This window comes from Peromyscus leucopus, unplaced genomic scaffold (genome assembly GCF_004664715.2).
Source record: "Peromyscus leucopus breed LL Stock unplaced genomic scaffold, UCI_PerLeu_2.1 scaffold_250, whole genome shotgun sequence".
NCBI classification, from domain to species: Eukaryota; Metazoa; Chordata; class Mammalia; order Rodentia; family Cricetidae; genus Peromyscus; species Peromyscus leucopus.
In genome coordinates this window covers 1-25,000 of record NW_023505124.1, presented here as the reverse complement: position 1 = coordinate 25,000, position 25,000 = coordinate 1, and the positions used below count along the sequence as shown (strand labels likewise).

The window sequence follows — 25,000 nt, the reverse complement described above, 5'->3', positions numbered from 1 at the left end:
GTTTTTGGAGACAGGGTTTCTCTGTGTAGTTTCGGTGCCTGTCCTGGGTCTCGCTCTATAGACCAGGCTAGCAGGCTAGCCTCGAACTCACAGAGATCTACCTGGTTCTGCCTCTCCAGTGCTGGGATTAAAGACGTGCACCACCACCGCCCGGCTAAACTTAGATATCTTAAGGGTACAAGTTAATGGTACTCACACCATATGGGGGTGTCACATCTCTGGACTCTCTCCTCTCCCCCAACAACTCTCGCTCCCTCATTAGACTTTTGTCTCTGTGAATTTGGCTGAGAACCTCCTGAGTGGAATCGTGGCGTTTGTCCTCCTGTGGTGAGTTTTCAGGCAGCATTCCATCCTCAAGGCTCATCTATGTTGTAACAGGTCAGTCAGAATTTCCTTTCTCCCTTTCTGAATTTGAGGGCTCAGGCAATGCCAGTCATCCCTGATAAGCTGACCAAGCAAACAGCTCATACTATGAAATTGTGCCCACATGCCCGGCTTCTCTCTTTGAAGAATCAATCATATTCCTTGTACAGAGAGGCTTCCTTTTACTTATCTACTCATCCATACATTTGCTCTGCCTCTGTGAGTTCGAGGCCCACCTAGGCTAGAGTGAGTTCCAGGAAAAGTGCAAAGCTACACAGAGAAACCCTGTCTCAGAAAAACAAAAAACAAAAATACCATTTTTTGGTATTGTTGTAAATGTAAAGGTATTGTTGCCTTTACAGAGGACGTTTCTGTTCCTAGTGCCCATGTTGGGCAGCTCCCAACCACCTGTAACTCCATCTCTTCTGGCCCTCTCCCTCTCCCTCTTCCACATACACACCCCCACCCACCCCCCACACCCCCACACACACTACAAATAAAAATAAAGTATTATTTATTTATTTATTTATTGTGTGCATGTGAATGTAGGAGAACTTGCCAAAGTCAGTTTTCGCCACCCATCTGTGGGTTCTAGGAAATCAAACTCAGGTGGTCTCCTTGGTAGCAAGCAGTCTTATCCACTGAGCCATCCTGCCAGCCCTGTTTCTTACAGTATTAGTAAAGGGTACATCTTCTGGGCCCTCCCATTATGGGAGAGTAGGTCTTACACAGCTGAATTCACTCCAGCATTCCAAGTTCCTTGAGCCTTTAGTTTTTACCAACATTAGAACAGGGGCATCAGACATCTCCATCTCATCCTCAGTAAGTTATCTTTTGATCCCCATGTTAATAAGCAATCAAATTATTAGCACCTTTTCTACTGTAACAGAACCCCGGAATCTCTGCTCAATTGACCCATATTGATAAACTCAGCTTGATCTGATTGTATTTCTTACACCATTATCCCACACCCTTAAAATCTGGATCATACAGATCCTCCAGGCCTATGCATATATGAATTTAAAAACTCATGACGTTCTCTAGAATCACAGCACACCCCCTCATGATTCACTCTATGCACCTCACCTCTCTGGGCCTGCTGAGACTTGAGGCAACAATGGGTGAATCCTAAGGGGCAGCAGAATGTCTCGCCTGTCTTCCTTCAGGAAAGGCCATTGCTGTTCTCACAGACAATGCAGGGCTAGTTCCCTCAGAAAGGGCTGGAGAAGCCAATACCATAGGGGGCTTTAGCTGCCACTAAGAGCAGACAGAGTCCTACTACCTTGGGTAAAATAAGCCATCAGAATCTGGGGGTTCAGTGTCCTTAGCCTCACTGGGGCCTTTCCACACATCTCCATCCTAAGTCACAGCCTCCCCCTCCTCCCAGCAGTGCTCCCCCGTTAACTACAGAACCCCGTGGCAGCTGGGACTTCAATGTGCACCATAAACCAGCCAGTCAGTCACATGGTGGGAGCCCTACTGTTGATGGAGAGAAGATTCAGGACACACATGAAGCCTTTGGAGTGTTTGGGAACATCTGTCACTGGGAAACTGGATCTCTTAGATCGTCTTTTTCCTTTCTTCCTTTGTTACTTTATCCAGAGAGTCTAGAAGCCAGCAGCCAGCATCGTGATGGTCCATGTTAGTTTTCCAGAAATGTTCCAAAGCACTACAGAGTTACTAAATCCTTTACCTCTCACAAATGGTAAATGGTAAATTCGGATTTTTTTTTTCTTTTTGGTTTTTCGATACAGGGTTTCTCTGTGTAGCTTTGGAGCTTGTCCTGGAACTCACTCTGTAGCCCAGGCTGGCCTCGAACTCACAGAGATCTGCCTGCCTCTGTGTGTTCTAGGAAATCAAACTCAGGTGGTCTCCTTGGTAGCAAGCAGTCTTATCCACTGAGCCATCCTGCCAGCACTGCCAGGAGGAAGTGCCCACCTATCTGCAAGCTCAGTTTTTAAAGGGAAAAATCACAAGGTTACATCATTTAGGGGTGCTAGTACAGGTATAATTCTGATTGGCTCGCTTCTAGGGGTTTTCTAGAAATCATGGCTTAATCTTACTTCTAAGGGGGTGGTTGCCCGCCACCATTGCTCATTGGCTGCCCTCAGGTGGGGACATTTTTATGGTCAGTTACCCTGGAAACCAGGGTTGGAACATTCTATAGTCCGGCAGTCATTACCTCGTGACTACCTTGTGACTCTGTACTTTTACACTTCCTGGTTTCTGGAATCTGGACTGACTTGTTTCAGTAACCATTGGCCTATTCCTAGAAGGAGAAATCTTAGGCCTTAGTTTTTGGGTGAAAGCATTTTGGTCTTATTTCTAAAATGGCTCATTTTGGTCTCACAGGATGCAAACATATAATACAAATATATAAAACAAAATGGGTATAAGCTGGGTAGTCCAACAATGGCTGTTGAGATCTGTGTCCCCCTATGTATTTAGTATAAGTAGTGGACTTCAGGCCATTCCTTGCCCCAAGAGATTCCATTTCACAAGTAACATTTGCCTCTTTTATTTATTTATTTATTGGTTTTTGGAGACAGGGTTTCTCTGTGTAGCTTTGCGTCTTTCCTGGATCTCGCTCTGTAGCCCAGGCTGGCCTTGAACTCACAAAGACCTGCGTGCCTCTGCTGCGATTAAAGGCGTGCGCCACCATGCCCGGCCGTTGCCTCTGTTTTAAATGAACACAGACATGACTCTGAACCTTGGTGGACATGTACACAACCTCTCTGTCTTGCACATCCCACAAGACACAGATTGATAAGCAATTTCTTCCTAAAAGTATAAACGGTGGTATAAAGTTTTCAAAATAAATTGGGGCCGTATGGTTACATAGGCATATTAAAATGATATCAGGAAACCAGACGCATGAGAACTTATCAACTCAAGATAGCGAAGCAATTTCACCTGGACCCCATAAAGTGGGAGACACCTAACACTGATGGCAATAGTTCCCAACAACCGTCATCTGGCTACCAAGTGTGTTTGTCAAAGGACTGACAGACAAAGACCTCCCGACTGCAGAAGCTGCAGTTCCTCTTGGTCCTCACTGCTGGTCTCGTCCATTTGAACTGCTGCCCATCCATCCACCTGTTCACCCTTTTTTTTTTTTTTTTGGTCCTGCACTTTGTACAGGCAGCTCCCCTTGACCCTGAAGTTCTGCTCAATTCTGACTCTGTGGCGTGGCTTGACTGTGACCATCTGGTCACAGTGCAGTGATTCTCTCTGCATTTCAGTCACGTCATTGCTGTAGATATCGTTCTGTATAAATAAAACAGATTGGCCAGTGGCCAGGCGGGAAGTATAGGCAGGACAAGGAGAGAGGAGAACTCTGGGAAGTGGAAGGCTGAGGAGGGAGAGACCTACCAGCCACTGCCATGACAAGCAAGATGTAAGGTACTGGTAAGACACGAGCCACGTGGCAACTTATAGATTAATAGAAATGGGTTAATTCAAGATAGAAGAAGCAGATAACAAGAAGCCTGCCACGACCATACAGTTTATAAGTAATATAAGCATCTGAGTGATTATTTTATAAGTGGGTTGTGGGACTGCGGGGCTTGGTGGGACCTGGAGAGAAGCCCTCCAGCTCCACTTCATACTTCTGAGTCTCACTAAGGCCCCTCTGACCTCCTTGGACTCTACTGTGACCAGAGAAGCAGAGAACTCAGTTGCTTCTCAGTGCAGGATGCTGAAAAGGCTCCACAGTTCTGGTCCAATGCTGAAGGCCTGAATTCTCCCCAGAGAGTCACTGGTTGACGTCCATGTTGACAAGCTGAAGATGCTGATGTCCAGTGCCCTCCAGTGACAGACACACTCACATTCTAGATCTAGCTCCTTCCTCCTCCACCTTTCTCCCCTTCTGAGCCCCCGGTCCTTTGGATGCACCCACATTCAGGGTGGGTACCCCACCATGCACTACATATTAAATCCTCTCTGGAAGTGTCCCCCAGACACCCAGAGGTACATGTCACCATTCCTAGGCATCTCTCAATCCAATCAATTTGACAGCCAAGACCAACTACCATTCACTACTATTTGGTGGCCATCACTGACTGCCCTGCACTCCCAAGCCTCCAGTAATTCTCTGGAACTCACCCTATTCACGCTCACTTGTCACTGGTCCACACTTGCTGCTTATCAGCAGCTTTACGTCAAAGGGTAATGAAGTATTCAGACCCCAGCGCTGCTGGGGGTCCTGTGCTGTGTTACCTGTATCCCCAACTTGACAGGCAGTATCTGTGCACTGTCACCCTCGGGTGTCACCTGTGCTTCACTTTGTGATACAGAGATATAGTGAGGTTGACCCTGCTTTGGGGGAGGACCATGGGCCGGATCCCAATGGGGGAAGTACTGCAAGGCTGTGAGGTTCCATCCTGCTTTGGTCACTTGGAAAGTGTATGTTTCTTTTTTCTTTCTTTCCTTCTTTCTTTCCTTCTTTCTTTCCTTCTTTCTTTCCTTCTTTCTTTCTTTCTTTCTTTCTTTCTTTCTTTCTTTCTTTCTTTCTTTCTTTCTTTCTTTCTTTCTTTCTTCCTTCCTTCCTTCCTTCCTTCCTTCCTTTCTTTCTTTCTTTCTCTCTCTCTTTTTTTTTTTTTTGGTGGCACATTTTCATTCCTGGTAAGTAGGACAGGGTAACAGGTGGTACATGGGAAATGGAGTTACGGAACTAATAATCCCCCAGCACCGTGACGGGGACCTTGCAATTTGGGCTGTTTCCATCCGCAGGATTATTCTTAGTGAGGATTTAAACTGAACAGATGGTTCTGCTTGTCTAAAGTTGCTTCTGGAATATTCTGACCTTTTCTTCCCCCAAGACAAAGTGAGGGCAAGAGCATGCCACGGTGGCTTGTGTTTGCCAGGCTGGTCTGTATGCGTGGAGTCTGTCTCAGGCTCCTCTCTGCCCCTGCCCTGTAAGAGTGGGTACCTGTGGACATCTCTAATGGGAGCTGAGGACTGAGATACCTCATGAAAGTCTTTATTCCTGCCTCCCAGGTCCCAGATCAGGTCAATTCTCCCTGTACCCTCACCATAGGAAGGTCAAACTCCACATGTCCAACCTGGAAAATTACCATCTGCCAGTGGACAGTAGACAGCCAGGTGCAGTCTGCAGATGGACAGATGGGTGAAAGCAGCGGTTGTGACTGGGGAGCCCAGGCGGTTGATGCTGAGGGTCCTAGGGGACTTGGTGCAGACAGGAACTGACTGGCCCTGCCTAGTGGAATGCTGGGAGACCCTGAGAGTTCTGCACCTGAAGTGGGCTTGGCTAGAGAGCTACCCATGGGGCCCTGCCTTCATGGAGAACTTGTAGCCTGTGTTGTACACTTCCACCCAGGAGCTCACATGGCTTTGTAACATTCACTATAGAAACAGAGAGGAAAAATAGGAAAACACTTACAAAAATAAGATGAGTGACCTGCCAGCCATGGCCCATGCCTTTAATCCCAGTACTTGAGAGACAGAGGCAGGATCTCTGTGAGTTCAAGGCCAACCTGGTCCTCAGAATGAGTTCCAGGGCAGTCAGAGCTACACATAGAAACCCTGTCTTGAAAAACAAAAACAGGGGGCTGGAGAGATGGCTCAGAGGTTAAGAGCAGTAACTGTTCTTCCAGAGATCCTGAGTTTAATTCCCAGCAACCACATGGTGACTCACAACCATCTGTAATGACATCTGGTGCCCTCTTCTGGTGTGAAGGCATTCATGCAGGCAGGACACTGTATACATAATAAATAAATCTTTAAAAAAAAGAAAAGAAGAAGAAAAACAAAGTGTAATGATGCGTTTTGTTTTGACTCTCCCACCTGTCTTGCAGACACTCTCTACATGGCCTGTTCAATCTTCTCCTTCCAAAACCCAGCAAACACACTGTTGGGAGACATTATGGTACACAATACCTGTGGGTGGTCTCTGGCTCTGAGTGACTGTCTTCATCGGGGTTCTGTTGCTGTGAAGACATGCCGTGACCACAGCAACTCTTAATAAAGGAAAGCATTTAACTGGGGGGCTTGTTTACAGTTTCAGAGGTTTAGTCCATTATCGTCACGTCAGGGAGCATGGCAGCATGCAGGCAGACATGGTGCTGGAGAAGGAGCTGAGAGTTCTACATCTGGATCCACAGGCAGCAGGAAGAGAGAGACACTGACTGGGACTGGCTTGGCCTTTGAAACCCCAAATCCCAACCCCAGTGACGCACTTCCCCCAACAAGACCACACCTACTCTAACAAGGCCACACCTCCCAATATCTTCCAAGTAGTGCCACTCCCTGATGACTAAGCATTCAAACATAACAGCCTATGGGGGCCATTCTCAATCAAACCACCTCAGGACAGACAGACAGACAAAGACCCCTTCTTTCATTCCACTCTTCAGTTGTCCCTGGGGCCGAGTGTCACCAGCAACTATGACAGAACTTTGGGAAGTCACCTTAGCACCTTAGGGGAGGGACAGAGCTGGTTCCAGTCTGGGCAAAGCTTTGTCTCCTTAGGGGCTTAGGAGAGGGCTTGGATGGGACAGGGGACTCCTCCTGCCTTCTGCCTGTGTGGTCACAGAACTTGCTGTGAGATCACAGCTTACCTCTCTGTTCCCACACCATGGAACAATAGACAGAGGGATTCTCAGCAGACAAAGCCAGGGCCTGCTGGTCTCTGAAGAACATCCTGGTGACCTCCAGACAATGGACAGTGGCCCCTGAAAAGTCTTATATGCTCACCTTGACTGAGAAAAATGGTGCTGTCCTGAGTACCCTCTCCTTCTGCGTCACAAGCAAGAGGGAAAGACTTGGGTAGAATTTTATCTGTACTCAGGATATTGGCTTTGGGTTGAAGAGTTGACTTGTGAATGTGTCAAACACAGAGATGATGGTCTTCCCCCAACACTCAGCAGGACTGTGATTTAACTCTAAGAACAATATAAAAGTGGGCCTTTTCAATTATGAAGAAACAGCATGGCTGGACATTGGTGACTCAACATGCCTCCCAGACTCCCTTGGTCTACACAGTGAGTTAGTTCCAGGTCAGCCAGGCCTGTATAGTAAGACTGTCAAAGAAGAAGAAGAAGAAGAAGAAGAAAGAAAGAAAGAAAAGAAAAAAAGAAAGACAGAGAAACGGTTGTGTGTAGCTTAGTAGCACAGTGATTACGTAGCATGAACAGGCCCTGGGTTTGCTCCACAGATCTGCAAAGGAAAGAAAAAAAATGAAAGGTATGACGTCAGTGGTGTGAGCCCGTGGTCCAGTGTGGTGACAGTGGCCTGAGCCTGTGGTCCGGCTGATTGGGCCCAGGAGTTAGGAATTAGCTTGGGCAACAAAGTGAGATGTCAGCCAGGCATTGGTGGTTCACACCTTTAGTCCCTGTACTTAGGAGGCAGAGGCAAGTGGATCTCTGAGTTCAAGGTCAGCCTGATCTATGGAACAGAAAAGTCAGGGCTACACAGAGAAACTTTGTCTCAAAAAAACAAAAAAACAGAGAGAGAGAGAGATCTCATTTGTTAAAAAAGAAAGGCAGGCTGGGGTTGATTCAAAGGTATATCACTTGTCTACCATGCTCAAGGAAGGCTTTGGATTTAGCACGCAGCACTAAAGAGACAGAGAGAGAGACAGACAGACAAAAACAGAGAGAAAGCAGAAGGACAAGATGGAAATATAGCCCAGTTTGTAGAGTGCTTGCTTACCTAGACAAAGCCTTGGGTTCATTTCCCAGAACCACATAAAACCGGCTGTGAAGCACCCCCATGGCAGCTCACAACCATCGGTCAGTCTGGTGCCAGGAAATCATATGCCACCACCGCCCAGCAAATTAAAACTTTTTTTTTTGCTTTTGGTTTTCGAGACCGGGTTTCTCTGTGTAGCTTTGCGCCTTTCCTGGAACTCACTTGGTAGCCCAGGCTGGCCTCAAACTCACAGAGATCCGCCTGGCTCTGCCTCCCGAGTGCTGGGATTAAAGGCGTGCGCCACCACCGCCCGGCTAAAACATTCTTAATGTCTAAACAAATAAGCAAAGATCTAAAGGTGCTTTAACAAGGATTCTCTAGACCAGTGGTTCTCAACCTTCCTAATGCTGCAACCCTTTAATACAGTTCCTCATGATGTGGTGACCTCCAACCATAAAATTATTTCATTGCTACCTCATAAGTATAATTTTGCTACTGAAGATAGGCTAAAGAGCTAAACAGAGAATTCTTAAAAGAAGAATCTCAAATGGCTGAAAGACATTTAAGGAAATGCTCAATATCCTTAGTCATCAGAGAAATGCAAATCAAAACGACTCTGAGATACCATCTTATACCTGTCAGATGGCTATGATCAAAAACACTGATGAGAGTCTATGTTGGAGAGGATGTGGAGCAAAGGGAACACTCCTCCACTGTTGGTGGGAATGCAAACTTGTACAATCACTGTGGAAATCAGTATGGCGGTTTCTCAGAAAATTGAGAATCGATCTACCTCAAGACCCCGCCATACCACTCTTGGGCATATACCCAAGGAATGCTCAATCATACCATAAAGATACATGCTCAACTATGTTCATAGCAGCACTATTTGTAATAGCCAGAACCTGGGAACAACCTAGATGCCTGACAACTGAAGAATGGATTAAGAAAATGTGAGCCGGGCAGTAGTGGAGCACGCCTTTAATCCCAGCACTCGGGAGGCAGAGCCTGGCGGATCTCTGAGAGTTCAAGGCCAGCCTGGGCTACCAAGTGAGTTCCAGGAAAGGCGCAAAGCTACACAGAGAACAAAACAAAACAAAACCAAAGAAAGAAAGAAAGAAAGAAAATGTGGTACATATATATATATACAATGGAGTACTACTCAGCAGAGAAAAACAATGACAGCATGAAATTTGCAGGCAAATGGATGGAACTAGAAAATATCCTGAGTGAGGTAACCCAGACCCAGAAGGACAAACATGGTATGTACTCACTCATAAGTGGATACTAGATATAAAGCAAAGAACAATCAGACTGCAACCCACAGAACCAGGGAAGCTACATAGCAGGGGGGACCCTAGGATGACTGTGGCTTATAATAAGTTTTGGTTTACTCAATCACAAGGCAAACTTCAGTGAAATATTTCACTATTAGGATAAGAATTTGTACTGCATCAAACTGATAATAGAAAAAAAGAAAGAAAAAGAAAAAAGAGAAAGTATGAGTCACCATGCCTTGTCCTCTCTATTTATTTTTGGTTATATTTGTTTATTCTGTGTGCCTATCTGTATGAGTGGGGGCATGTGTGGACCACAGCTTCTGTATGTGGAAGACAGATTCACTGGTATGCTGAATTTGCTATTATCTTATTCCCAACGACAATACAAAGAGTCTGACAGAGCAAGCCAGAACATTGCCCAGGATTCCACCTCAGTCTTAAGGTTCTCCATGCACAAAGGTAAATGGCCTGAAATGAAACCAAGGTTCATCAGAGGCCACCCTCTGCTTCTCTAGCTCCCTCCCAGTGCCAAGTGTCCTGTCAAGGATCCAAGCCTTTTCTCAACCCAGCTTCCTGAATTGTTCTCCAAATGTGTGTGAGAGCTGCTTCTGATTCTATTCTTCCCATTCATCTTTTGATAAAAGATTATTGGATTCATTTTTTGGGGGGTGGGGACTCTGTGTCTGCATAATGTGCACATGGAACTTGCAGGGCCTGGTTCCTCCTTTCAGCATGCGGGTCCTAGGGATTGAACTCAGGCTTGATGGCAAGACCTTCCCCCATGGAGCTGTCTCTCACCAACCCCAACTCCTGCCTCCAGATCTTCAAGCACATCCTGCCACCCTGTGCTACCAGAGCCAGCTCATTCATCTTAAGACATATGGAGACCATACTTCGTGTTGCTTGGGTTACTGAGTGACTATAACTTAATAGTGGACTATGGGATGTTCAGTTGAACAGAAATAAAAGCATAAGTTTGAATACTTTAGTGCAAAACAAAACCAATTCTTGGGCCTGGTGTGGTGCTACAGGCCTTTAAACCCTGGAAGGCAGGACCAAATAGATCACTGTGAGTTCTAGACCAGCTTGGTCCATATAGTGAGAGCCTGTCTAAAAATACAAACAAAACAAAACCTATGTGAGATGGAGTCTTGTTTGAGCATCTTAGGGAAGTGTCTACTGAATGATGTGACCTGTATCTAGAGGAAGGCTTACTGATATATATTATATATATTGCCCATTTTATAACAGCTGGCATGGTACTGCACAAGGTAGCTTGAGAAAAGTGGCTTTGGATACAGCTGAGTGATGATGAACAAACTCAGTATATTCAAAGCCCTGGGTTGGCTCCTCAGCCCCAAAGAAGTAAAGAAATGTTTGATTCAGGCTCTAGGTCGCAGATTGTCTCATATTTGTTGGTAGGTCGTTATGCTGGTTGAAATCTGTTCCTGAGGAGTGTACCAAAGCCTTGAAGATTATATTAGAGCCAGGAAGGGCAAGGGAGACACTGAGTCCATCATCAAAGTCACGAGTCTTCAAGAGGAATCCACTTAGATATTTGCTTCACCCCCAGCTGGCCTGAAATAACTACCAAAGACCAGGATGGCCTCAAACTCACTGAGATCCACCTGTTTCTGTCCCACATGTGATGGGATTAAAGGCCTGAGCTACTAGAATTGACCAGTTTTGGTGTTCGTACAGGAGTGGCTCTAGAGGCCATTAAGATACTGGTGGAAGACTTTTGCCCGACATAAGACAGTCTTGTGGGTAGCAGCAAAAGTACATTTAATATTACCAGAATGGGAAAATCAAACTTACAAGTGTTTTTCGGAATTTGCTGTGGAAAACCTGTGTCATGACTGTGGAGGGCAGGGACCTGGTGACTGACAGGGGCGGGAGTGTGGATCTGGAAATTTGTTGTGCTGACTGAGGATGCTGTGGATAGCACTAACCAAGAAACACTCAGAATGTTTCCACAATGACTGACTGCACGAGGTTGGTTAAAAATAAATCAGATATTCTGCCATGTTAAAAAAAAAAAAAAAAAAGACAGTCAACTTGGTTTACTACATATTTAATTTGTATGTGTAGGCAAGGAGACAACTTGTGTGAGCTGACTCTCTCTCTTTCCACCAACTGTATTGGTTCTAAAAGTTTAACTCAGGTCTTTCTGCAGGGCAGCAGGCACCTTTATCAGGAGCCATCTTGCTGGCTGAGGTGATTTAGTTTAAGTAAATTAAGATTCAGAATACTGTTTGTCTATTCAATTTTTCTAATAATGTTGAATGGGATAAGGCAAAATTAGTACTAGAGCTCTGGGCATAAAACACAAGGCTAGGCCATGATCTTGCAATCCTCCTGCTTTGGCCTCTCTGGTATACAACTCAAGATGGCTTGGCACCAGATCTTAAATATGTTCATCTGAGAAATCAAGAAGAAATATTGAGTGGCCACCTCGGGCTGCTTGAGTGCCTGAGGGCATATTGAGTGGCATCTCCCTCTGGTCACTGACTGAAGATGTAGACCAGTTTCATAGAGCTATGAGATCCACAGGAGGTCAAGCAGTGCTCCCTGTCTCCCCCACCCCAGCTTCAGGACACTGGACCTTGTTATGCCCAGATTGCAGGGACCCCCAAAAGACCACCATGGAGAATCCCTTATGTAAAACCAAAGAGCCTTTATTATTTCAAGCTCACAACTTAGAGCCTCTGTCCAATTCTGCAAAGAAAGCAGAGAACCCAGAGCCCAGGCAGTGTGGGGTGAGGGGATTCCAGGGTTCAGGGTCCTGACTGGCTGACATTTGTCTAGGTATAGGGAATGTTTGGAATGTCAGGCATTTCCTCTTAGATGCAGGCCCCACTGGGTGGGGTCAGCTTATAGCTTCTCTGGGTTCAGAGATTGCCTGCCAGAAGCTGTGTCTGGGCCTCAGGTATTTCCCCTTAGATGCAGCACCATTGGGTGAAGTCAGCTTATGGCTTTTCCTGGGTCCAGTTGTTTGCCTGCCAGCAGCTGTGTCTGGGCCTCTAAGCCTGTCATGGTGGCTGTGTGGTCAGGCTGTTTTGGGCCCCCCACAGACCTCATCTTGGCTGCTCCTCTGAGGCTTTTTGATGCTGTTGTCTAGACAGGTCCTGGGTGTATCCTACTCTAGGTAGGAAGGGAGGGCCGGGCGGTGGTGGCGCACACCTTTAATCCCAGCACTCGGGAGGCAGAGCCAGGCGGATCGCTGTGAGTTTGAGGCCAGCCTGGGCTACCAAGTGAGCTCCAGGAAAGGCGCAAAGCTACACAGAGAAACCCTGTCTCGAAAAACCAAAAAAAAAAAAAAAAAAAAAAAAGGAAGGGAGGAAGGGAAGAAGGGAGGGAGGGAGGGAGGAAGGAGGGAAGGAGGGAGGGAGGGAGGGAGGGAGAAGTGTAGCAGGAATCTTGCCAATTCCTCAGATAATCCTGTTTCCTCAGACTGGAAGCCTCTGTGTCCTCATCCGAATGAATCTCAGCTGAGTGCTGCTCAAAAGCCTAACAGCTTCATCAGGCTAAAAGCTTCTAGTTCCTGGTCCTCACACCTTGTATACCTTTCTGCTTTTTGTCACCACTTCCAGGGATTAAAGGCGTGAGTCACCATGCCTGGCTGTTTCCAGTGTGGCCTTGAACTCACAGAGATCCGGGTGGATCTCTGCCTTAGGAATGCAAGGATTAAAGGTGTGTGTGCCACCATTTTCTGGCCTCTATGTCTATCTAGTGGCTGTTCTCTGATCCCAGATAAGTTTATTAGGGTGCACAATATTTGGGGGAACACAATATCACCACAGAGAAGCAAGCCTTTGTGTTTGTACAATGACTCTGCATTTGGGACGTTGTCTTCAAAGTGGTCTCAATTCATTCTCTATTCTGCATGGAAATCTAATCAATCTCGACATACCTTATTACATATGGTCTACTGAGACTGGAGGATTACTGAGACCCACACAGGTAGGCTCAGAGTACAGTAAGAGTTCCAGATGGTTGCCGGGCGGTGGTGGCGCACGCCTTTAATCCCAGCACTCGGGAGGCAGAGGCAGGCGGATCTCTGTGAGTTCGAGGCCAGCCTGGGCTACCAAGTGAGCTCCAGGAAAGGCACAAAGCTACGCAAAGAAACCCTCTCTCGAAAAACCAAAAAAAAAAAAAAAAAAAAAAAAGAGTTCCAGATGGGCCTAAGGTATAGTGTGAGTCATTCACTGGAAAAAAAAAAATCTACCAAAGTAATAATGTAAATAAGACAATGAATCCCAGAGCTCAGAGTCTGAGGAGGGTATTATGGATGAACCTGGGACGTGGACGATTATCTCAGATTTCATCCATTACCAAAGTAAGGTCTGATTCACTCAAATTACTGATGCAAAATCCCAAGTAGTTAGATTAAATGGGTGAGAACTTCCTCATCCAATCAGGTGGCAGCTTGTGTCTAAGAGGCGGGGCTCCGATTAAATGGATGAGAACTTCCTCATCCAATCAGGTGGCAGCTTGTGTCTAAGAGGCGGGGCTCCGATTAAATGGATGAGAACTTCCTCATCCAATCAGGTGGCAGCTTGTGTCTAAGAGGTGGGGCTCCAAAGGGAAAGCCAGGGGGACGTGGATATAAAGGTCAGAATGGCTAGGCAAGACACTGTGAGCATTGGAACCTGAAGTGACTGTCTTACCCCTGCTGGGACTGGAAGACCTGTAACCAGTGTCCAGATCAGACAAGTCATTCGCCACCATCAGGACGCCCCATCTCATCCAGGCTAGCCAGTCTTAACAGGCTGGCCTCAAACTCAGAGATCCTCCTGCCTCTGCCTCCGGACTGCTGGGATTAAAGGAGTGCTGCCCCACCGCCCTGCCTCAAAGGGATTTTCGACAGAGGATCTGATCTTGGGAAGGCTTGTCAAAAATGTCAAAAGCCTGGTTCACCGCCTCTCCCACCAGCACCAAGAGCTGCAGCCGCTCCGGCGAGGACCCCGAGGCGGCAGCAGCATGTGCCGCCTCGGTCGCGGGTCGGGCACCCCTGGTATTGGCTTCTGCCGTGCTGCCCACCAACACTGCCTCGGAGAGCAAGGCCAGCCCTGCGGGGACCACAGGAGGACCCGGGGCTGGAGCCGCCACCACCGGCCCCATGGCGGCGGGGGCCAGGGAGCCTGCGAAGAGGCGGCGTGTGCAGGCCTCGGTGGCAGCGGGCAACAGGTCTCACCCGGAAGGGGCAATGTCTAAGGGGGTTTATGCCCTGCCGAGCAAGAACAACCGAGAAGTGAAGCCCGTCGTCTCCAGCACGCCTCTGGTGGACTTTTTGATGCAGCTGGAGGATTACACTCCGACGATCCCGGATGCAGTGACTGGTTATTACCTGAACCGTGCTGGCTTTGAAGCTTCAGACCCACGCATAATCCGGCTCATCTCACTCGCTGCCCAGAAGTTCATCTCAGATATTGCCAACGATGCCCTACAGCACTGCAAAATGAAGTCCACCGCCTCTGGCAGCTCCCCGAGCAAGAGGAAGGACCGCAAGTACACCCTTACCGTGGAGGACTTGACCCCTGCCCTCAGAGAATATGGTATCGACGTGAAGAAGCCACCTTACTTCACGTGAGCCACCCAACCCAAACCTATTTGTCTTTGTCTTTTCCTCTGTCCCCACACCAGCCTGTTTTTATAATAAAGTTTATTGTGGAAAAAAAGAAAGAAAGAAAAGCCTTTTTATTTACCAGAGGGATAATTAAAAGAATTTAAAAGTTACGACAGGAAATCACGTAATGAAGTAAAAGGCAAAATAATAATAATAAGTTTGCGCCGGGCGGTGATGGCGCACGCCTCTAATCCCAGCACTCGGGAGGCAGAGGCAGGCGGATCTTTGTGAGTTCGAGGCCAGCCTGGTCTACAAAGTGAGTTCCAGGAAAGGCACAAAGCTACACAGAGAAACCCTGTCTCGAATAACCAAAAAAAAAAAAAAAAAAAAAAAAAAAAGTTTGCTACTGTTATGAATGGTAATGTAAATAGCTGATATGCAAGGTATCTGATATGTGATCTAAAGGCGTGGGGACTCACAAATTGAGAACGGCTGCTCTAGAATCTCCCAGAGTATAAAAGCTGGAGATTTGGATCAAAGTGAGCAGGTACGACCCACTCTCTGACGAGGTAATTCACAAAGAACAGGAGACAATGACTAGGACTGTTTGGGACCTGGCGACTGAAAGGTACCCTTTGGGGACAGGGATGTAGCACACTTGGTAGAATGCTGGGCTAGCCTGCATGAAGCCCTGGGTTTGCGGTCCTGTACAACACACGTACGAACCAGGTGTGTGTTGCTCACCTACAGTCCTAACACTGGAGGTACGGACAGGAGGATCAGCAGTTCATGGTCATCCTCAGCTATGTAGGGAGTTCAAGGCCCGCCTGCACAACCTGAGACTGTCTCAAAAGAAAGTCTTGGGGCTGGAGAGAGGGCTCAGCAGTTAAGAGGTGAAGCAGGTGCAGAGGCCCAGAGCTTGGGTCCCAGCACCCACGTCAGGCAGTTCACAAGAACCTAAAATCCCAGCTCTAGGGTACGGACACCCTCTTCTGGCCTCCACAGACACCAGGCATACACATGGCATAAACACACACAGAAAAAAAAAATTATTATTATTATTTTGTTTTTCGAGACAGGGTTTCTCTGTGTAGCTTTGGTGCCTTTCCTGGAACTCACTCTGTAGACCAGGCTGGCCTTGAACTCACAGAGATCCGCCTGGCTCCTTCTCCTGAGTGCTGGGATTAAAGGCGTGCGCCACCACCTCCAGTTTCACACAGAAAATTTTTAAAGAGAGGAAAGAAACCTATTCATTTGGGGAAAATGAAATGGCCTTTATTCATAGGCCCACACAAATATACACATGCACATAATTTTAAAGATAAAATCTTTTGCTGAGAGTGTTGGCACACACCTTTAACTTCAGCAGTTGGTAGACAGAAGAGGCCTGCAGATCTCTGTGAGTTTGAGACCAACCTGGTCTACATAGCAAGTTCCAGGCCGGTCACAGCTACATTGTGAGATCCTGTCTCAAAAAAATATTTCTTAAAAGGTACCCTTTCTGTCTAGTTGATTTGTAAGGGACAAGCAGGCTTGTCTGGAGGCTGCCACAGACCTAGAGGTTGGGTATGTGGTGAACTCTTGGGGCTTGTGGGGGGGAGGGCGTCACTCAGACTAGTAGCACCTGCAGATGCCTGGCCGTATGGCCTGAGAAAGCCTTGGAGAATTGAGAGACTAGACTAGACAGTTCTGAGACTTCATGCCTTAGCCAAAGGTCATGGTCATAGATGCTGGCCTCCACAATAAAATGACATCAAAGGACAAACTCCTTCTTCCTGATTTATGGCCCCAGAAAAGAAGAGAATGTGATGGTGCATATAATCCCAGCAACCTGGAAGGCTGAAACAGGACCACTGTAAACTCGAGGCCAGCCCGAGCGGTTTAACAAGGCCCCGACACAAAAAGGAGCGACACAAAAAGGAGCGAGGCGTGGTGGTGCACACCTTTAATCTCAGCACTTGGGGGTCAGTGGCAGGTGGATCTCTGTGAGTTCAGGCCAGCCTGGTGAACATCCATGCAAGCTTGACCTCCTGAGTTTGCCTGGATCCTAGAGTGGAAGTTAGGAAACAGACTTCTTGAAGTTTCAATTTTTTTGTTTTTTTTTTGTTTGTTTGTTTTTTGAGACAGAGTAGTGTCTCTGTGTAGTTTTGGTACCTGTCCTGGATCTCACTCGGTAGACCAGGTTGGCCTTGAACTCACAGAGATCCACCTGGCTCTGCCTCCCGAGTGCTGGGATTAAAGGCGTGTGCCGCCGCCCTCCACCCCCCAAGGAAACAGACTTCTAAATCCTCTGATGTCCATACACATGCTATGGCATGAGTGCATATGGACCTTGCCCCTACACATATATACACAGCAGTAAATAAAATGAAAGGGTTTGTGAGTTCCGGGCCAGCCAGAACTACACAGCGAGACCCTGTCTCCACAAACAAACAAATAAATATAAAACAAAGAGGGGGCTTGAGGTATGGATGGCCTGAGCTGAGACCCTTGGGCTCATACTTTGAGAAGAGGATGCCGACTGAGCGGCTGAGAGGCTTGCAGAGTCTGAGGGAGGGACTGAGAGGCTGAAGACTTGGGGGACTGGTGGGGCTGTCTTAGTTAGCTTTCCGTTGTTGTGATAAATACCATGACCCAAAGCAACTTAGGGGAAGAAATGCTTTGTTTGCCTTACACCCTATACTGTAAGGAAAGCCCAGGCAGGAGAGTAGAGGCAGGAACCTGGAGGCAGGAACCGAAGCAGGCACCACAGAGGAGGGCTGCTATTTGGCTTGCTTCCGGAACTTGTTCAGTTTGCCTTCTCACACAACCCAGGACCACCTGCTCAGGGGCCGGCACCGCCCCCAGTGGGCCAGGCCCACTCACCTCAATCGTTAGTTAAGAAATGCCCCACAGACATGCCCAAAGGCCAGGCTGATGGAGGTAATTCCTCCGTCGAGTTTCCCTCTTCTTGTATTACTCTGGTTTGCGTCATGTTGACAAAAACTAGCCAGCACAGGGGCCGAGGATCTGTAGGTCTGTGGACCTGAGGGGCTATGGGAATGAGGTTTGCAGAGTTGAGGGTTGGATGGTCTCAGAATATAGGGCTAAGGGGCTAAGTGTATAAGGGTCTCAGGGTCTGTGGGTCTGTAGATCTGGGGGCCATGGGTCTGAGAGACTGGGTGTAGTGGGTAGCCATTCCAGCTTTGATCTGGAAGTTCCAACCCCCACTGAGGCTTTGGTAACTGTCACACCTACAAGGCGGGGCCAAGGGAGGACCCTGAAGACCCGAGATCTGGATGCGCTGGCCCTCTTGGTTCCAGGACCCTGGACGCTGGAGGTAAACTGAGCAGAGTTCTCCAGAGAATACCGCCGGACTGTGCTACACCTTTTCCAGACTCTGTAAACTATCCATTCACTTGTAAGCTACCCCACAAAATAAACCTCCCTTTTAACTATGTGGAGTGGCCTTAATAATTTCACCAATAACTGGGAGTCTATGGAGCTATAGTCCAAGAGTCTGAGGGGCTAAGGGGCTGGGGATCTGAGGATCTGTGGGACTAAGGACCTAAAGGGATGAGATACTGATGGTGAGGTGGTGCTTGCCTATAATGCCCACACTTGGGAAGAGTACTGTCGTGAATCTGAGGCTGGTCTGGGCTATAAAGTTCCACACGGATATGGACTACCTTGCCAAAAAACAAAGAAAAGAAAATAGAAGAGCTCTGAAAGACTGTAGGATACCAAAGGACTGGGGGCGCTGTAGGGAGCTGAAGGGCTGAGGCGCTGAGGAGAGCTGAAGGGGGTTGAAGGGTCTGAGGGCCACTGAAGGCCTAGCAGGAGCAGGAACAAGGCTGGAGATGTGCTTAGCTGACTGGAGACATGGAAGTGTGTCTACCCTGCCCTCCTTTAATGGCTGACCCATAAATCCAGATGCAGCATTACTTTCCAGTGAAGGGGATCCTGGCTGCTAAGCTCCGTTCTCCAATAGCTCGCCCGGAAGAGATCCTGTCACTTCAGATGTTATACTATTGCCCAACACCCAACCTGGACAGTTAGCAGCTGGGTCATGGTTGTCCAGCAGCTCACCCTGTAAGACCTCAGGGCTGCTCTGTCCTGCCCTGGAGCACCAAGGGCCATAATCCCAATGGGTAAGGAAGGAGAGAGATAGGGCTGCAGAGGAATAAAGCCTGGAGACCATGGGAGCTGCCTTGGGTGTCCAGGGAAGCATGTTTATGGAGCGCACTTCCCTCAAACCATGGGCTCTAAATGTAGCCTAAATGTAGCCTGTCTCTGGCTTGGGGCTCTGACATCTGGGGTCTTATCACCCACTTCAGACCGGGTCCTCGGGCCTCCTGCTTTAGTTTATGTGGGACCACTGTGGATGAGCAGCGAATACCGGGTAAACATTGGCCAAGGCAGTGGTAGCCACACTAGGCACAAATATAGCATCTTTATTGTGTGATGTTCCAGGCAGGGGTGGACACGTCCTGGCCTCTCGTGTGGCCAAGGCAAGGCCAGGTGTTTTTAGAACTGTGTGGAAGCCAAGCTGGACTGGCTTTGGCTTGCTCAGCGGCTTGGCCAGAGGAGGGTGAAGGCGCTGCGGCTGCATCGGAAATCTGGCTCAGGCTGCTCTGGCCTGGGCTCCACAGAGATGAGGCGCCGGGTACCACGCTGGCTGAGTGGGATGCAGTCAGAGACCCGGACCTCCAGGGTTCGTCCCTCCCTGTAGCAGGAAGAGCAGAGGGTCAGGGTGGCGGAGCTCTGTACGCCCACTTCCCAAAATGACCTGGGACTCACCCTTGGCAGTGTGCAGCCAGCATGCCCACCAGCTCCCCAATGCGATTGTCCAGCGGTGGCTGGGAACGGTGTAGACACACTACAAGATCATCATAGCCTTGGGCATGCACCACCACCAGCTGGTCTCGTCCACTGGTCACACTCAGCCCTGTCACCTGAGCAAACAGCTTGGGGTCAGGGTCACATCAAGCCAACCACTTCCTTACAGGAGGACTTTCCTGAGCCCCACCTCGGAAGCCCTGCCCTCGGCAGTGTGCCCACTCCAGGGTCCAGCCACCCCTCTGCCATCCCTACCTCCCCTCTCTGATCCCTGCTGACAGAGGGGAGGGTTGGCATGACGGCATGCAATGGGATATCGCTACTGTGTCACACAGAGTGACACCAGGGGTCCTTTGACTCTCTTAGCAACGGAGTCACTGGGGTTGGGAGACCCAGAGGTAACACAGGCTGATCCTTGTCCCAGGCTGCTCCTTGTCCTCTGAGAAAGAAGATTCTTGGGAACAAAGCTGCCATGCACAGGACCAAGTAGCCATAGGGCCAGGCAGAAGAAGGGACAGGTCCCAGAGGAGGTGGCTAAAAGCTTTGGTGAGGGCTCAGATCTACACAGGCAGGAGATCCCCTAAGACAGCAAAGGCAGAGAGAGGCCATTTGGTTAGAGCATGAAAGTATGAGGTGGGGGAGCCGGGGCACTTGAGAAAGAAAGCCGCTATGCGGGTTTTCAGAGGAGTGCTGCCCCCCACTGGCTGAGGATGATCTGGATTATCCATCAGAGGTAAACAATGGAGATGGCGAGGTAAGGCTCCCAGCCCAGGGTCCTCACAGACACTCTATAAGAGGTGCAGAATGTCTACAGTGCTCACCGCATCCAGGGGCACAGCCCGCATCACCCGGTACTGTCGTCCAGGCTCCAGCTTGTAGAGATGCCGGTCTGTGAGGAGGAGGGCCCGGTCCCGGCTCTTGCGGAAGCGATTCACCTGCAGAAGAGCTGGCTGGGCCCAGGCTGGTACCGCCCAGCCTTCTCCAGGCCCAGCCACCCCAGCTTCCTCCCTCTCTATGACCTTTCCTCACTGACTGACCAAGGATGATGGTTTCTAAATGTCAGAAGTAACCGGAGCTGGGCTGAGGCTGCCTCAGGTCTCCCGAGTCCCTCCAGTCTTTGTCCACCGTGACCTCCAGGCCAAGTACCGACCTTGCGCACATGGCTGGAAAAAAGCACCGCTCCGAAGCCATCCTTCTCCCGAAGTGCCTTTAGCTGCTCAGCAAACAGATGGGAAGCTGTGGGGTTGTCAGTGCCCTGAGGACAGATGATGGAAAGAGGTGTTTGGGATGGGGTCTGGAAGCATGCTTGACTGACAGAAACTCTCAGCAGAATACCACAACTGTCCTTCTTCGCCTTGGTGAACCTCAGTCAAGGCCGTGTACATCAGCGGCTGAGCACATGGGTTCTTTGAGAGCAGAGGGCACAGGACTTTGCTGTTAGAGTCTAATGGCCTCCTTTTCCTGTACACTAGCCTAGCTGGCCTGACTATATGTGTAGTTCTAGAGAAAGACTCCAGAAGGCATGAATGGGTTGCGTGTCTCATCCAACCACACAGAAGTACCCTGGGGACCAGGCCCAGGGACAGTGTCATCGTATCAGTCAGCTTGACACCCCTGAGAAGAGGGAACCTCAATGAGGAACTGCCTCCCCCAGATTGGCCTGCGGCATGTCTATGTGGTATTTTCTTGATTGCTTACTGATGTAAGAGGGCCCTGGCCACTGTGGGTGGCGTCATCCCTAGGCAGATGGGCCTGGGCTCCCTAAATGATAGCTGAGCAAGCCAAGGAGAGTGAGCCAGGAAGCAACGTTCCCTCGCGGTTTCTGCTTCAGTTCCCGCCTTGACTTCCCTGGATGACTCACTGTACTCTGGAAACTGAAATGAACTCTTTCTCCCCAAGTTGTTTTTGGTCACAGTATTTATCACAGCAACAGAAGGTAAGCCAGGAGAGACAGCAACTTTATAATAGTCAGGAGAAGGCGAAGGGAGCCATGGCAACAGAAATATCGGTAAGTGTGATGTGTGTGAGAATGTGTGTGCACACACAAGTGTGTGCTTATGCCTGAATGGGTACTGTATCTGAGACTATGAAGGGACAGCTATACCTGAGGACATGGGACTCTCAGGGGTCAGGGCTGCTCAGCAGAGTCCAGGATCGGGAATGGTTGAAAAATCCCAAAACCTCAAGCATGAACCTTTAGAGCAGGGCCGAGGAGAGGGTTCAACAGGCCAGGCAACCCCAGGATGGACAGAATAGCTGGGAAGACCCACTGCAGCGCCATTTCTGAGCACCCAATGCCCCGGACCTGACCGATACTCACAGAGGACAGGTAGTCTCGGGCCCAGGCCCGTTGGCAGCCCCAGTCCTGACGCAATCCTTGCAAGGCCCCCATAGCGGCCACCTTGGCCTTGATCTGGGTCATGTCTGAAGGAGGGATGTTCTTCACTAACTGCCGGGCCCGCCACCTTGAAGAGGACAAGGATCAGAAGATACCTGTGTTCATAGCTTCTCCAGCCCCTCCCCCAAAGAGTCATTTCTTTTCTTTCTTTCTTTTTTTAAATTTTATTTTTGGTTTTTCCGTGTAGTTTTGGTGCCTGTCCTGGAACTCACTCTGTAGACCAGGTTGGCCTCAAACTTACAGAGATCTGCCTGGCTCTGCCTCCCGACTGCTGGGATTAAAGGCGTGAGCCACCACCGCTCAGCCAAAGAGCCATTTCTTAATCTGATGTTGACTTCCCCTTGGGTCCCAATCCCTGTCTACCTCTCTGGCCTTGGCCTTTGTACCCAATGTGTGTCCCTAGGAGACAGCCTCCAAAGCCACAACCATTCAGCACCCCATGTTCTGGCACTTGCTTTGTGTCCTTCTGGAGAACTACTCAGACTTCAAGGTCCATGCCAACATGGCGTCCCCATTCCCCAGCCTAGCTAGCTAGCTTCCCCCGAGAAGGCCATGGCCCTGGACCAGGACAGTCATGGTACAGTGATGGCCAGTTCCTAGCACTCAGCCCTATCTTCCTGCTGATTAAAGGGGGTGGGGATGTGTCTCCCAGTCAGGTTCAAGGAGTCAGAGGATACCAGCCGTCCGGGAAATCACGCGGAGGGCTGGGGATGGTACCTGCTGAAGAGAACGTGGCACGTGTCCTGGAAGGGCTGTAACACGGCGGGAGGGGGTGGCCACACCAGGTCGCGGCCGTAGAGCGGGGGTTGCCGGGCAGCCTGGAACCGCCTCTGCAGCTCCACCAGGTGAGCGCGCACCTTGTGCCTCCGGAACCAGCGCATGATGGTGTAGATGGCCCTTAGTCGCCGGCAGCGCCACCTAGCCAGGGTGCCCCGCCATGCCTAGATGGAACACATGGGATAGAACACGGGGTCACTCCCAAGCACTCATTCTAAGTGTGGCCCCCCAGTCGTTCCTGCGCACCCCTGGCTTGTCTCCGAGAAGGTTGACCATGCCTCCTGCCCTTGGGAGCCAATTCTATCTGGAGGCTTGCTCTTGGGTGGGCGTGTGGTCCTCGAGGGTAGACAAGCCCTGCTCAAGGCTCTGCAGGCTCTCAGCAAAGAGCAGCTCCTCTGTACCACACCTTGTAAGTTGGCACCCCGAGACTCCCTAGGCAGAAAGCTTGTGTGGGAGAGAGGAGAGAGGAGATGGACATGCTTTCTCCGTGGCTCCCAGAGACAGAGGGACATCCCCAGAATGTGACCATCAGAACTCAGATCGAACACCCTACAGGGAAGGCAGCCAGGGGCCCACACATAGCTTGGAAAATATCGGGAACACCATCAGGCGTGGAATGGGTGAAGCACATTCTGCAGATCTGTGTGGACACCCATGCCCACCTTGGGGGGTGTCCCCCCAGCACCCCCTCCTCGCACCTTCTGCAGCAATAACACAATGATGGGAATGAGGCGAGCTCGGCTCTGCTCCAGAGTGACTAGCGTCCTTGGGGATCGGATGAACAGCTTGCTGTGGCCAAAGGCCACGTCGCCTTGCAGCCCATGCTGCTCCAGAAGGGCGCTCACAGCCTCCCTGTCAGAGCCCAGCAGGTGGTTGGGCCACGTGTACTCACAGGTCATCTTGTACCTGAATAGGAAGATGGGTACTGACATCAGGCAGTACACATGGGTCCCCGTCTCTGACCAGCCCTGGGAAGAATGTAGGGGTACTAGGAATCCCCAGGGCTGGAATCTTGACAGTATGCTTCTGGGACTATGACACTGGGCATGCCCTCACCACCAGTTTTTTCCTAAGCTTGTTACATGTGTCCCCACATATGGCTTGGCACATAGACAGATGTTCACACACACACACACACACACACACACACACACACACACACACACAATCTTCCCCAGATTTTCTCACAGACATTTTGGTGTCTTGGGGTCAGAGGTACACTGGCTCCAACTTGCCTTATCATTTAAGACATTATTTAGGGTCCCTCTGCTTCTGCCCACCAGATTCCACACAGAGTCCACGGCTCACATTGTGATGGGGGTGGGAGCTTGTACCTGAGCAGGAATCGAGGGTAGGGCTGGCGGGAGGCAAAGCCAGCCCTGCGGACCCTCACATTCTCCAGTAGCCCCAGGTATGCGACCTGGTGTCGACAGTGGGCTTCATCGAGCCGCCCAGCCACCTTGTCTTCGTTGGGTTTGATGCAACGGACGTAGAAGGGCTCCTGGAGGGACAGAGGACACTTAGGGGCCCAAGCTAGCCGTTTCTCTGTGTCCTGCTCCAAGAAGCCAGGGTTTCTCTGGCCCACAAGAGCCTGGATTAGCAGATCTGGGACAAGTAAAATCACAGTAGAACAAGGGACCCAGAGCCTCACCCTGGCCTGGAGCCTAACCAGAGCCCAGAGCTAGTAGGTTTCAGTCCAGGAAGGAGGAAGGAGCTCTTCTACCTCTCCTTCCTCCCTTCTTCCCAGAGAGGCTACCATTTCTGGATGTTCTGTTAACACATTCTTCCATACCCTCCTCCCAGTCGCTCCTCTGACTTTTGACTTGAAGCTCTCCAAGAAAGCTAGTGCCAATTTCCTGTCTGGGTGGCTCTCAGACCCTCTTACCCAGGAGGCAGTGGGCTAGAGATTTACTGGTTCCAAAGTCTGCCCTGTGTTCAGCGATTGTTCAAGTCTGACCTCTGAGTCCCATATCTAACCTCTGCTATAGCTCAGGTCCCTAGCGGGGCAGACAGGGTTCAAGGAGACAGAATAAAAATGCCCGTGCCTCCATGATGTGTACCCAAGGCACAGAGAAGGATTTGAAAGGTAATACCTTGGAAGCCAAGTTCTCCACTAGGGAAACCATGGAGTTCTTAAAGAGTGTG

At 49.5% G+C, this 25,000-nt stretch overlaps 2 protein-coding genes across 2 annotated transcripts; one reads left to right on the top strand and one right to left on the bottom strand.

The window, feature by feature from the left end:
* The first annotated feature begins 13,470 nt into the window (after positions 1–13,470).
* LOC114694086 (transcription initiation factor TFIID subunit 10-like) lies at positions 13,471–14,935 on the top strand. The gene has a single exon (XM_037201889.1). It carries the CDS (start codon positions 14,194–14,196, stop codon positions 14,884–14,886), a length of 693 nt encoding a protein of 230 aa, XP_037057784.1. The 5' UTR covers positions 13,471–14,193; the 3' UTR covers positions 14,887–14,935.
* Positions 14,936–19,273: 4,338 nt separating this feature from the next.
* Positions 19,274–24,996, bottom strand: LOC119087197 (unconventional myosin-Ig; the record flags this gene model as incomplete). Its single annotated transcript, XM_037201890.1, has 9 exons — positions 19,274–19,567; positions 19,642–19,796; positions 20,502–20,615; positions 20,831–20,935; positions 22,001–22,145; positions 22,796–23,019; positions 23,554–23,761; positions 24,190–24,356; positions 24,949–24,996. Coding segments are annotated over 9 exons (1,323 nt in total), but the record flags the coding sequence as incomplete, so codon positions are not given.
* Between the last annotated feature and the right edge of the window lie 4 nt (positions 24,997–25,000).